The sequence below is a fragment of the Aotus nancymaae genome, unplaced genomic scaffold (assembly GCF_030222135.1).
Source record: "Aotus nancymaae isolate 86718 unplaced genomic scaffold, 86718_ANA_hifiasm-v0.15.2.pri h1tg000075l, whole genome shotgun sequence".
In the NCBI taxonomy this organism is placed as follows: Eukaryota; Metazoa; Chordata; class Mammalia; order Primates; family Aotidae; genus Aotus; species Aotus nancymaae.
Window position 1 is genome coordinate 3,345,428 of NW_026988490.1, and position 13,780 is coordinate 3,359,207.

Sequence of the window (13,780 nt, forward strand, 5' to 3'; positions counted from 1 at the left end):
GACTGAAAGGTAATTAGCTAATTTTGAAAGGGCAAATTTTAAGGCCAATTAATTCCTGATTCGTGAAAACAACTAGAAAAAATTACTTACATTTTCTACTGATTAGAAATAAACCTTTCCACACAATCTTGCCTTTAAAAGAAATTGATGTCTGTCAATCTGACAACCAATCGTATTTAAGTGCATCTGGAGTTCTTACACACTATTGTGAGATACAAAAAAAGACTGAGTCAAAAATTTTCAAGATTAAATTATGCAAATGGAATGGGAAAGAGAGAGAGAGAGTGGGGAAGGCTGTGTGTCGTTCTGTGCTTACTTCTTCATGAGTAAAATCAGCATATTAGACCAAATAAATTCCTCTGCAATTTGGCAGTTGTGTTTGTTCCATGTCATTACAAAGGCACGGACAAGATACACTCCGCTAACAAAAGGGTGGAAGTCCTCAGGCAGGACGGGGAGAACGGCCCTGAGGAGTCTCCGGCAGCATCCGGGCTGGAGATACAGAGCAGGTCCAGGGTCCCAAAGACAAGGGGTGAGTTGCCCTGAGAATGAAGCCTGCTTTCCCCTTTTGTCTCTGTGGCTGGTTCTCTCTGTTAGAGGACAATTGGTAAAGGAGGTAAAATCATGGCTCTCATCCCAATATAAAATGAATGCAGGTCAATATTTTGTTTAACTCAGCAATTAGAGGAAAGTGATATGATTCAAAGAACCACACATACATGGGCAATTAGAAATGCTGAGTCGGGCTGTGCCGGTGGCCACGCCTGTAATCCCAGCACTTGGGGAGGCCAAGGCGGGCAGATCATGAGGTCAGGAGATCAAGACCATCCTGGCCAACATGGTGAAACCCCGTCTCTACTAAAAACATGAAAATTAGCCAGGTGTGGTGGTGCGTGCCTGTAGTCCCAGCTACTCGGGAGGCTGAAGCAGGAGAATCGCCTGAACCTGGGAGGCAGAGGTTGGAGTGAGACAAGATCCCACCACTGCATGCCAGCCTGGGTGACAGAGCAAGACGCTATCTTAAAAAGAAAAGAAAGAAACGCTGAACTGAACTTACAAATCAGTGCAAAACTGGACAACGCATTCCACAGACACAAGCCAACTTTCCTTCTAGGAAAAAGAGCCATTTGCACTGTCAGCTTTCTAATCAGCTGCAAACAGTGAAAGATGCAGAAAGCCTGGGAGGACCCCAGACCTCCCTTCACTTCCTATGAAAGACGCCAATCATCTTCGTGTTCCACTTCCAACTTTTTCACAACAGTTTTCTTCGTCCCTATTCACCTCTGGGGTTGGCGGTGCCTGAGTGGCTCCCAGGGGTCAGCCTGCTGGTACTCACATGCTCCAGCAACCGCCTCCCGAGGGTGGGCTGGACCTAGTGACTTGCCTCTAACCAAATGAATACAGCAGAAGGATGGTGTTACTTCCATGATTAGGTCACAAAAGACTGTCCCTCGTCCTGCCCAGATGGAGTGGACCCCTGGCAAGGAGCCGAGGTGGCCTCCAGTCAACAGCCGGCAAGGAACTGAGGCCATTTGTCCCACAGCCCAGGCCAGCAACCACACAGACGAGCTCAGAAAAGAATCCTGCTCCAGCTGAACCCTGAGACACTGTGGCTGCAACTGACAACCTGTCCCAGTCCGTGAAGACCCTGGGCAGAGGACCTAGGTCAGCTGTGTCCAGATTCCTGACCCATGAAACTGAGGAAATAAACATGTACTCTTCTAAGCTGCTAAGTTTTGGAGAAATTTGTTACATGGCAATTGATCATGAATTGACTCTTCCTTCCAGCCTTCTTTGTATCTATAGCCTGCCTTGTGTCACACAGATTTTAATCATTTTAAGAAAATACCTAGTCATCAGTTTGTGCACAGGTAATGTAACTGACCCAAGAAATTGTGCCTGGCTGCCTGGGAGGAAAAGGAAAAGGGTGCACAGAGGCTGCAGCCTCCGCCTGCATCTTTCCCATACAAACAGCAGAAAAGCAGGCTAGAAGGGGACGATGCCCCGAGAGCTAAAACACAGGCCAGCACAGTGCCCCGAATCACCTTTCAATACAGTCTATTTAAAGCATCGCATAGCGTGCTTTCATCCTGCTCATTCTCTTCACCACTGAACCCTTAATAGATGAGTTCAACTTCACTGAGACCAAGGGGTTTGCTGGTTTCCACACGCCTAAGACTCCCACCTATGCTAGGTGCAAAGACTTACATATCTTTTCTCTGATAAGAATACTGTTTTTTTCATTTTCCACCTGTTTTTATAAAACAAGAAGAGCGCTCTCTTCCTTTCTCCGCCATCGTGGTGTGTGCTTTACTCCGTTTCTCGCCATGTCTTCTCACAAGACTTTCAGGATTAAGCGATTCCTGGCCAAGAAACAAAAGCAAAATCGCCCCATTCCCCAGTGGATTCGGATGAAAACTGGTAATAAAATCAGGTACAACTCCAAAAGGAGACATTGGAGAAGAACCAAGCTGGGTCTATAAGAAATTACACATGTGATGGCACACATATTTATGCTGTGTGAAGGTCACAATCGTGTTACCAGATCAAGCTGAAAAATGTCACCGCTATCTGGAGAAGTTTGAACAGTTTCCTCTCTGGATCTGTTATGAAGGCATTAGTTAGTACAACCCACAGTACTTCCATTATTCATGTTAAAAAAAAAAAAAGAAGGCTTTGGTTGCCTGGGTTCAGTAATAAATATGTGAGACCTTTACCTTTCACTTAAAAAAAAAAAAAACAAGAAGAGCAAAACGTAATGAACCCTTCAGTAACCTTTAGCCTGAGACGACAGTGCTGAGATCCTGCATGCGTGGCCACCAGGCCACCAGCCACACGCCTGCCCCGGAGTGGGCTGTTTCCGGGGCTCACCTGGGAGCACGTGGACAACAGCCTGTGCCCTCCACACCCAGACACTCACATCAGGGGCCCTTCCCCCGAGAGCCCTCATGGTGGTGGGTTGAGCCAACACGCCATTCTCCCCATGGTGCTGAGAGCTGCCCCTGGAGGCTGCAGTTCCCTGTTGCTCCTCCTCCTGGGAGAAGCTCCGCCAGGGAGGTGCCATTCACTCATGAGGGCTCATGCCTTTGGGCAAGGCTGGCACCTTCTGGCATCTCCATACTCAGCCCATGTAGCTGCCAGTGCCATCCCGACACCCCTCCCCATGCCCTGGGCAGGCTGTGGGGGGGCGGGGCACCTTCAGCCTTCCCTTCATTGGACCATCACACTTGCCAGCTCCTGCCTCCAAGTGCCCACATCTGTCAGCACCTCTCCACGCCCTCCCTCCTCCTCCACCTGGAAACCTGCCTGAGTACCCAGGGCCTCCTGCCTGTGGAGCTCATGACGGGGGCCCCAGGGTGCCCCCTGGTACACCATACATCGAAGCAGAAGTGAGGTCAAAGAACTTGGAAAATATGCTCATCTGGTCTTCCCAATTCTTGTCTCACTGTGAGGCCTTTTTCTAGAAACTGGAAGCTGAGCATTAGCCTTCCATCACTCACACCCTGGCCAGGACAATCCTGCTGCCCCATCTGCCTGCCCAGGCACATCCCCACACAGTCCTGGCCATATTCAACACTTCCCAACAAAACACCTTTTAAAGAAGAGGAAAAGGGAAGCCTCTTCCTGGGATAAGATCCTGCAACACAGGACCAGAGAGGGTGAATACACAGAATATGAAATCTGAATTTGGGGGACAGATGCCTTCAGCATATAACAGAGAACGTTTGCTGCAGGCCATATTTAATAGCACATACTGGGGGGTGAGGAGCAGAAACTGAAAAGCCGCCAACCGGAGAACATGTACGAATGATGACATGTTCCCATAATGAAATTCTACGCAAGGAGTTCAAATGAGCGAACTAGAGCTACAGGCATTAGCACAGAGAAGTCTCGAAACACGTTGGCAAAAAGAGCAACTCAAAGTTTCCCCATTTGCAACACAATAGCATAGACTATTAGTGAAAGTACGTGCAGGCCAGGGTGCTCCCCCGGAGGGGCGGGGTCACAGCAGCAGCACGAGCCACACCCACGTGCAGTTCTGTGGTGCTTTGGTAAAGGCTGGAGAGACCGTTAGCACTGCAGGGCTCAGGACTCTGGCTGTGGGAACAAGGGTGCTCAGATCTGCAGTGTCACAGACATTCCCCAGCAGAGGCAGGCAGAGACACCTGCTCAGAGGATGCTGCTTTTCTCATTACAAGGACATCTGTGTGAACTGCAAAGTATGGATTTGGAGTATGAGCACTGGCATGTAAAATCCATTCGTTGTCTTTACCTAAGTAAATATTTAAACATGGATCAAAATTTTTGATCAGCATACAAAATGCTGAGTCGTAATAGCAAAGACTTGGAACCAACCCAAATGCTCACCAATGATAGACTGGATAATAAAAATATGGCACATATCTATCATGGAATACTATGCAGCCATAAAAAAGGATGAGTTCATGTCTTTTGCAGGGACATAGATAAAACTGGAAACCATTATTCTCAGCAAACTGACATAAGAACATAAAACCAAACACTGCATGTTTTCACTCATAATTGGGTGTTGAACAATGAGAACACACGGACACAGGGAGGGGATCATCACACACCGGGGCCTGGAGGTGGGGGGCTAGGGGAGGAATAGCAGGGGGTGGGGGGATTGGGGAGGGATAGCATTAGGAGAAATACATAATGTAGATGATGGCACGTGTATACCTATGTAACAAGCCTGAACGATTTGTGCATGTACCCCAGAACTTAAAGTATAATAAATAATTTTTTTTTTAATGGAATGATGTCTTTTGCAGCAACATGGATGCAGCTGGAGGCCACTATCCGAGCGAATTAGCGCAGGAACAAGGAACCAAATGCCACGTGTTCTCATGAGAAGTGGGTGCTAACCCTGGGTGCACTCGGACACAAAGAAGACAGCAGTGGACACTCGGACCCCACGGGGGCGGGAGGAGGGAGGGCGGAAAAGTAACTACTGGGTACCATGCTGACCATCTGGGCAATCAGTGGTACCCCAAATCTAGGTGTCACACAACATACCCGGGTAACAAATCTGCACATTTAACCCCTGAATCTTAAATAAAAGTTGAAATTAATTTTAATTTCTTTTTATGTAAATTCTGACTTTTCTGACATGAAAAACAATACTCAGTTAATTCACTTGCTGTATGTATAGAAATAAAGCATGTCCTGAGAGAGAGACGCTTTCCAACATCGCAGAATAATTGCAATGCCTTAAATAATAGATTAAGTGCTAAGTCTTCATGCTGCAAACTCTCTTTTCTATTTTTATTATCTTTTACAGCTAAATTAAGTTCACCATATTTTACAAACATCATTCATCAAAAACTAAGCTAGGAAAGTGATCTAACGCTAGAGAAATTACTGCAAAATTTCTGGAAATTTCTCCCAAAACACCCGTGGGGGAACAACGCTCATGGACACCCAATCTTTGTGAACTCCACGTTCACAAGATGGCACTGTTTCAAACTCACCTCCCCTTTGTGAGGAACGAGGCGACCTCCCGGCCTGCAGGAGCGCAGTCCCCGAGGCAGGAGTGCGAGGTTCCCCGCGGAGACGCCTGCAGGAGCTCCACCGCCTGGGCGCCTGGGGCCCGCGCGCCGCCTCTGCCCTCCAGGTGCATGCTCCGCGCCGTCTTCCCTCTAAGGCAGCCAGAGAGAAACCACTCGGTGAGAGGCACACTGGGAACGTCGCCTGCACCACGGGAGTCCGTGCAGTAGGAAGGCTGTTTCCACGGAGGCCCTCCCAGAGCTCCAGCTCCCTGACCATGCGGGAGCAGGGCGCGCCCATCCCCACCCACGAACGCGCCCACACATTTCCCACGGGTCATGGCCTGCGTGCGCAGCAGCGGAGCGCCGGGTAAGTGGATCGCCATGTGTGCACAGCATGAAATTCTGTGCTGCATTAAAAACGATCTGTGGGGAAGGGCTAAGGATGTGGACAGAGAGGGGCACGTGGTTTACTGTGATGTTTCTATGGAAATGAACGTGTGTAAGTTACATGCATAGAACAGAAGCCCGAAAGACGCACCCTCCAAAGCATGGCTACCTCTGGATGGGGAAGGTACCCACAGGGTCCTTTTCCTTTGGTTTTGTCTCTTCTATGATTTTTACATTTTCTGCATTTAGCAAATTAATACTTCTGTGGTGAGAATATAATACCTACTATAAAAGTGAGAACTGTCACTATACTTCTAAGGTTATGTGGTCCTACTTTGGGGCTTATATTTCAAACCATTTACCATTTTATTTTTTACATTTTCCAGCAATCTACAGCACCAGAAATGACCTCTGGCCTTGAGGCCGCTTGGCTTGCCGTCCACGGTTGCTGTGAAGCCAGAACTCACTCTGCACTCTGGCCCAGTAGGATTTCTGGCGCTGAGAAGCAGAGGCACGTGCATCGGCCACTCCCAGTCCCCTGATTCACATACAGTCTTCACAGTGCCCTGTGAGCACAGAATTCCAGGGCACCCAGGATGGCGGGAGTTTGCGGAGATTCAAAGCAAGTACAAGGAGTGTCAAGTCTACAACTGAGTAAGCCAGGGCACTCGAAGCCCCAGACGCCACACTTCCCGGTGGAGCCAGAACTTACTGCAAATACAGAAAGACATGACATTTGAAGAAACCCCAACAACCAAGAAAGCCCATACGTCCTTCTCACCACGGTTATTTCCCTGCTCTAACCAACACTTACGCTGAGAGTGATCACTCACAAACCAGTGAGCCGAAGGCGGCCATGTGGGCAGAACGTATCCTAAAGTGAGATAAAGCAGTTGCATTTGTTTTATATGATGGTTCCACTGTCTGCTAAGAACAAAGTACAGATGAGATGTGCATACCAGCTACAAAAAGGTTGTCTGGTTTCACCAATTCCACACACGAGCTAAACGTTTCAGTATTTGCATTTAACACTGATATGGTACCATGTAGAGATGACTAGTAAAAGTCATGCTAACAATTTAAAATTTTAATTTCTTTTTACTTAGAATAATGACATTAAATACCAATTTAAAATACACCATGACAAGACAAGAGAGAGAGATTATGGAAGAAAAGAAAAAAATTCATATTTGAGTAATATTAATGGCATTTTTCCTGGGTTTTGCACAAAGCACCCCACGAATTATGTAACTGGTCCTGCTGCGATGTTAGAGGGGTCCTCTTGCTCTCCACTGACAATTCCAGGGCACAACTGCCCCTCCGAAAACACTCAGCTTCTTGAGAACATGCCTGTTGGAATTGTCTGAACCCTGCCCCCAGGCAAAGCTGAATGCAGATGTGCCCTCCAACAAACTCAGAGGCTGAAACCCTCCCCTCTGATAGGATGGTGTTCAGAGGTGGGGTCTTGGGGCTGCGATTGGGATCTGAAGAGGCCTGAGGGTAGAGCCCTCATGGATGAGCTCCAGACCCTACGAGAGTCATGGGAGAGCTCGCTTCCTCTCTCCAGCCTGCGGGGATTGGGCAAGAAGGCGCTGTCATGCAGCAGGGAGAGGACCCTCCCCAGGTGCTGAACCTGCTGGCGCTCTGATCTGAGATGGCACAGCTTTGCACGCTGTGGGGAATGATGCTTGTGGCATAAGTCATCAGTTTATGGTGTTCTCTTACAGCAGCATGAATGGACTTACACAGGAGCGTACTGCCCACCCTTAGTGCAACAAACGTCCATGATTTCAGGCCATGTCCCTTCTTTCTTGGAAGATTCTAGCCCTTCTCTCTCTCCTCTCAACCACGACACTTATGTTTTGGCTTCAACATCCATGGAGGTGATGCTCCCCAGTACCCAGCCTCTCAGCACACGACCAGCCCTTGGCAGAGAGCCCGCTCTGCCCACACATCAGCCAAGCTCTCCAAGGCCTCACTTCCCTCTTTCCCGGTGGAGCCTTTGTGGTCCAGCAAACACCCTCCTCTGACTTGCCCCAACTCATTCTCTCAAACTTACCTGATATACTAGTTTTCTATTGCTGCAAAACAAATCATCACAGAGTGCATGGATTTAAAAGCACACACGTGTATAATCTCAGAGTTTCTGTGGGTCGAGGCCAGGGTGGCTCAGCTGGGTTGCCTGCTTGGGATCTGAAGGGGCCACTGGGCTGTGATTTCATCTGGAATCTCAAATGGGGAAGAATCGGCTGCCAAGGTCACTCAGTGCAGACAGGATCCACGTCCTGGTGGCTGCAGGACTCAGGGCCCCGGCTTCTGGCTGGCTGTGGGCTGGAGGCCCCCTCAGAGGCCCCCTTCACCCCAACAGGCTCCTGCATCCTCACCATGTGTGCTCCCCAGCACATCTGCTCATCTTCTCAGGCAACAGGGAGCATCTGGAGAGTGAGGAGCAGCAAGGCAGAGTTTCACAGATTATTACGTGTTGGGGGCATCTACCACTTTGCCATATTCTGTCAGCTGGAGGTCAGTCCTGGGTCCTGCATGCCCACACCCAAAGGGAGGGGACTAAACCAGGGTGTGAATGCCAAGAGGTGGGGACCATGGGCCCCTGGACTCTGCCACACCCATGGCCAAATCCCAACCCCGCTCAGCAGCGGAAAATGGCTTAGAAAACCTTCCGTGCTGCTTATGGCTGCAGATGACATCATGTGAGGAACCCCAGGTGGGCCCCAGTGCTGCCCCACAATCCCACCGCACCTCCCCAGGCAGTGTACACGCCTGTTCTCCGAGGCCCTCCCCGCTTAAGCCCCACACATCCATCACCCTTTCACTCCCAGCTGCTGCCTCTGCCTCTTGCTCCCTTCACGGACTGAATCAGCCAGGGTCCAAGAAGGAAACAGAAGCTACTCTGAGCACTTCTAGAAGGAGCTGGAGCCCCAGAAGAGATGCCCTAAAGAAAAGCGGGGCATCCTCCCTCCCCTAGTCTCCCAGAAGAGTCTCCTATTGGCTGAACCCAAGCCAGAGCCCAAGCTGGAGTCAGACACTGAGATTCAGAATACAGTAGGACAAGAATGCGGAGTATCTCCAAGAGCAAAACATCCCAGAATGGCCATGCTGGCAAAACTAGAGGCAACGAGAATAAAAGCCCAGCCTCTCAAGGACACACTTGTCTACAGCCCTGCCAGGCCCAGTGGCACCCACCTGCTCCCACCCTAGCCCAGACTGCACTGTTGCATTTCTCTCCGTCCAGAACCTCACAAGCAAGATTCTTAACAGATGTATGATGTGCTGTTTTCATTCACATAACAGAAGTGCTAACGGGAATAACTCCGTCATCTACTGCTGATAACATGCTACTGAATAACATTTATACATAGGTAAATACATTTTCCCTCTCCTCTTGATTTATCTAAGTTCTGTTGGATGTTTGAAACAAAAATTATAACACTCTCTGATGTGTTTATCAATGCAGAGGAAGTCGTGAAGACAATTCTACCACAAATGGGAGAGGTCAAGGATGTAAAGGGAGCTAAGTTTTCTTGATTTTACTCAAACTGATAAAATGATGGCATCAGTAGACTATTATATACTTTCAAACCTGGAGCAATGACTTTAAAAAGCTATAAAAGAGATACGGAAACATTATACGTAAATCAAAATGGAATTCTTAAAAAAGTTCAAGTTACCTATAGCCCTAACATATCAGAAAAATGCATTTCATATAAATGGTCTGAATACACCAACTAAAACACAGATTGGCAGAGTGGATTTTAAAACATGACAACTATGCACGGTCTACAAGAAACTCACTTCTAAAGTAACAACACATGGGCTCACATGGACATAAAGATGGGGCAACAGACACTGGGCTCCTAGAACAGGGAGAGGATTGGAGGCCAAAGCTTGAAAAACTACTGACTGGGGACTGTGCTCACTCCCTGAGTAGCAGGTTCAGTGTACCCCAAACCTCAGGGTCACACGACATGCCTTTGTAACAAGCTGCACATGGACCCCTGCATCTAAAACAAAAGTGGAAAAATAAAATAACAGTACAGGTAGGCTGCAGGTAAAAAGACGGAAAACGATGGATCTAAACAAAGTGGGAGAGGTCATATTCACATAATACATGGTAGACTTCAAAGCAAAGAAAATCACCAGGCACAGACAGAGACATCGCATAGTGATTTAAAAAAAAAAAAAGTCAGGCCGGGCGCAGTGGCTCACGCCTATAATCCCAGCACTTTGGGAGGCCGAGGCGGGTGGATCACGAGGTCAAGAGATTGAGACCATCCTGGTCAATATGGTGAAACCCCGTCTCCACTAAAAATACAAAAAATTAGCTGGGCATGGTAGCGCGGCCTGTAGTCCCAGCTACTCAGGAGGCTGAGGCAGAAGAATTGCCTGAACCCAGGAGGCGGAGGTTGCGGTGAGCCGAGATTGCGCCATTGCACTCCAGCCTGGGTAACAACAGCGAAACTCTGTCTCAAAATAAAATAAAATAAAATAAAAAATAAAAATCAATGAAATAGAAAACAAACCAACAAAAACAGTAGGAATAAAAAATCAATAAAACGAAGAGCTGCTTCTTTGAAAATATCAATAGAATTAACAATCCTCTTGCAAGAGTGGCCAAGAAAAGAAAAAAGAGAGAATGCAAGTTATTAATATCAGGAATGAAACAGGAAGTATCACTACAGACCCTGAAGACATCAAAGAATGACGATCCTATATGAGATTCCCATCTTACAACTTTACACACATAAGTTGGAAAACTTAGTTCGATTCCTCGAAAAGCACAAATTACAACTCATCCAATATAAAATGGGTAATTTGAATATCTCTGTAATATCTATTAAGTAAATTAAATTGAATTTTTTTGAGACAGATTTTCATTCTTGCTGCCCAGGTTGAAGTGCAGTAGTGCAATCTCAGCTCATTGCAACCTCTGCCTCCCGGGTTCAACTGATTCCCTTGCATCAGCCTCCCAAGTAGCTGGAATTACAGGCATGCACCACCACACCCTGCTAATTTTATATTTTTAGTAGAGATGGTGTTTCTTCATGTTGGTCAGATGGGTCTCGAACTCCCAACCTTAGGTGATCCACCCACCTCGGCTTCCCAAAGTGCTGGGATTACAGGAGTGAGCCACCACGCCCGGCCCCAAATTGGAATTTTTTTAAAAAAGAAATCTCTAGGGTCAGATGGTTTCACTGGAGAATTCTACCAAACATTTAACACCAATTCTATACAATCTCTTCCAGAAAATACAAGATGAGGTATACCTTCAGTGAGTTTTATGAAGACAATATTACCCCGATACCAAAATCAGATATACTACAAAGAAAAAATACTACAGGCCAATATCTCACATGAATATGGTACAAAAAGCTTTAACAAAATTTTAGCAAAGGGAATTCAGTTAATATATTAACTACACACATAACTAAGTAGGATTTGTTCCAGGAGTGCAAGGCTGGTTTAGTATCCAAAAATCAGTCTATGTTGAACATGGAGCTAGCATATGACCTAGCAATTCCACTTGTAAGAATATGTCCATGAGAAATGAAAACATATGTCCACACAAAAATGTGTACAATAACATTAACAGGATCATTATTCATAATAGCCAAAAACAACCTGGCCCGGCATGGTAGCTCATGCCTATAATCCCAGCACTTTGGGAGGCCAAGGCAGGAGGGGATTACTTGAGGTCAGGAGTTCGAGATCAGCCTGGCCAACATGGTGAAACCTCATCTCTACTAAAAATACAAAAGTGAGCCAGGCGTGGTGGTGAGCAACTGTAATCCAAGCTACTTGAGAGGCTGAGGCAGGAGAATCATTTGATTCTGGGAGGCAGAGATTGGAGTGAGCCAAGATCACACCACTACAGTGCAGCCTGGGCAACAAAGTGCGGCTCTGTCTCAAAAAAAAAAACAGTGCAAACGACCCAAATGTCCGCTACTAATTAATCAATGAATAAATGTGGTACACACAGTGGATCATTCGACAGTAAAAGCAAATGGGGTCTGACACGTGCGGAAACATGGGCGACTTCTGAAAGCACACTCAGCGCGGGAAGCTAGTCACTAACGCCACGCATTGCCTGACTCCATGTGTATATGAAATCTTCAGAACAGGTAAATCCATAGGGAAATAAAACGAAATAAAACAGTTGCTGCCTATGGCTAGGGGAGGGGATAGGGTTGGAGGGAAATGAAGAATAAATGCTAACAAGCGTGGAGTTTCACTCGAGTTCGTGAACACGTTCTAAAATTGATCATGGTGATGGTCGCACGACTCAGTGAATATGCTAAAAACATTCAATTGTACCTTTTTTTTTTTTTTTTTTTGAGACAAGGTCTCCCTCTGTCACCCAGGCTGGAGTGCAGTGGTGCAGTCATGGCTAACTGCAGTCTGGTCCGCCCAGGTTCAAGCGATCCTCCCACCTGAGCCCCAGGTAGCTGGGACCACAGGCACACACTACCATGCCCAGCTAATTTTTTTTTATTTTTAGTAGAGACAGGGTCTCACTATGGTGCCCAGGCTGGTCTCAAACTCCTGGGCTCAAGGGATCCTCTTGCCTTAGCCTCCCAAAGTCCTGGGATTACAGGTGTGAATTTGTACACTTTAAATGGGTGAATTACATGGTATTTAATTATAATCTCTACAAAACTGTGAAAAATATCAATCAATGTAATCTAACATATTAACAAGCCAAAGAAGAAAAATCACATGCTCATATCAATTGATGCAGAAAAAGCATTTAACAAAATTCAACACCCATTCATGATAAAACAAAAACTATAAGAAAACTAGGAATAAAGAATAACTTCCTCAAACCTATTAAAGAACATCTATAAAAGACGTAGAGCTAACATTATGCCTAATGGTGAGAAACCTGAAGCCTGGAAACAAGGCAAGAATGTTCCCTCTCATCACTCCTAAACAATTTTCAAAATTCAAAAGATAAAAAAAGAAAAGTAAAATGGGCGAACACTTCACTGAAGAGGATATGCACATGGCAGATAAGCACGCAGTAAGATGCTCAAGATGGTGAGCCATTAAGGAAATGCAAATTAAACTATGAGCTATCGCTGCACACCTATCAGAAAGGCTGAGAGAGAAAAATGGCCAGGCACAGTGGCTCACTCACACCTGTAATCCCAGCACTTTGGGAAGCCGAGGCGGGCAGATCACCTGAGGTCAGGAGTTTGAGACCAGACTGACCAACATGGTAAAACACCATCTCTACTAAAAATACAAAAACTAGCCGGGCATGGTGGTGGGTGCCTGAAATCCCAGCTACTCAGGAGACTGAGGTAGGAGAATCCCTTGAAGCCAGGAGGCGGAGGTTGCAGTGAGCCAAGATTGCACCATTACACTCCAGTCTGGGTAACAACAGCGAAATTCCGCCTCGAAAGAAAGACAGACAAAGAAAAGGATGGACGGAAGGAAGGAAGGAAGGAAGGAAGGAAGGAAGGAAGGAAGGAAGGAAGGAAGGAAGGAAGGAGCAAGCCAGGCAGGTAGTTCACACCTGTGATCCCAGCACTTTGGGAGGCTGAGGTGGGCGGATCACCTGAGGTCGGGAGTTTGAGACCAGCCTGCCCAACATGGAGAAACCTGGTCTCTACTGAAAAATACAAAATTAGCCAGGCATGGTGGTACATGCCTGTAATCCCAGCTACTCGGGAGGCTGAGGCAGGAGAATCTATTGAACCCGGAGGCAGAGATTGCAGTGAGTGGAGATCGCACCATTGCACTCCAGCCTGGGCAACAAGAGTGAAACTAGGGAGACAGGGAAGAGAGAGAGACAGAGAGAGAGAGAAAGAGAGAGAGGAGGGAGAGAGAGGAGGGAGGGAAGGAGGGAGGAAGGAAGGAAAGGA

General features: G+C 47.0%; 1 protein-coding gene across 1 annotated transcript; it reads left to right on the forward strand.

Annotated features, from left to right (window-relative positions):
- The first annotated feature begins 2,282 nt into the window (after positions 1 to 2,282).
- LOC105704906 (large ribosomal subunit protein eL39) lies at positions 2,283 to 2,732 on the forward strand. The gene has a single exon (XM_064367753.1). It carries the CDS (start codon positions 2,328 to 2,330, stop codon positions 2,481 to 2,483), a length of 156 nt encoding a protein of 51 aa, XP_064223823.1. The 5' UTR covers positions 2,283 to 2,327; the 3' UTR covers positions 2,484 to 2,732.
- The last annotated feature ends 11,048 nt before the right edge of the window (positions 2,733 to 13,780 follow it).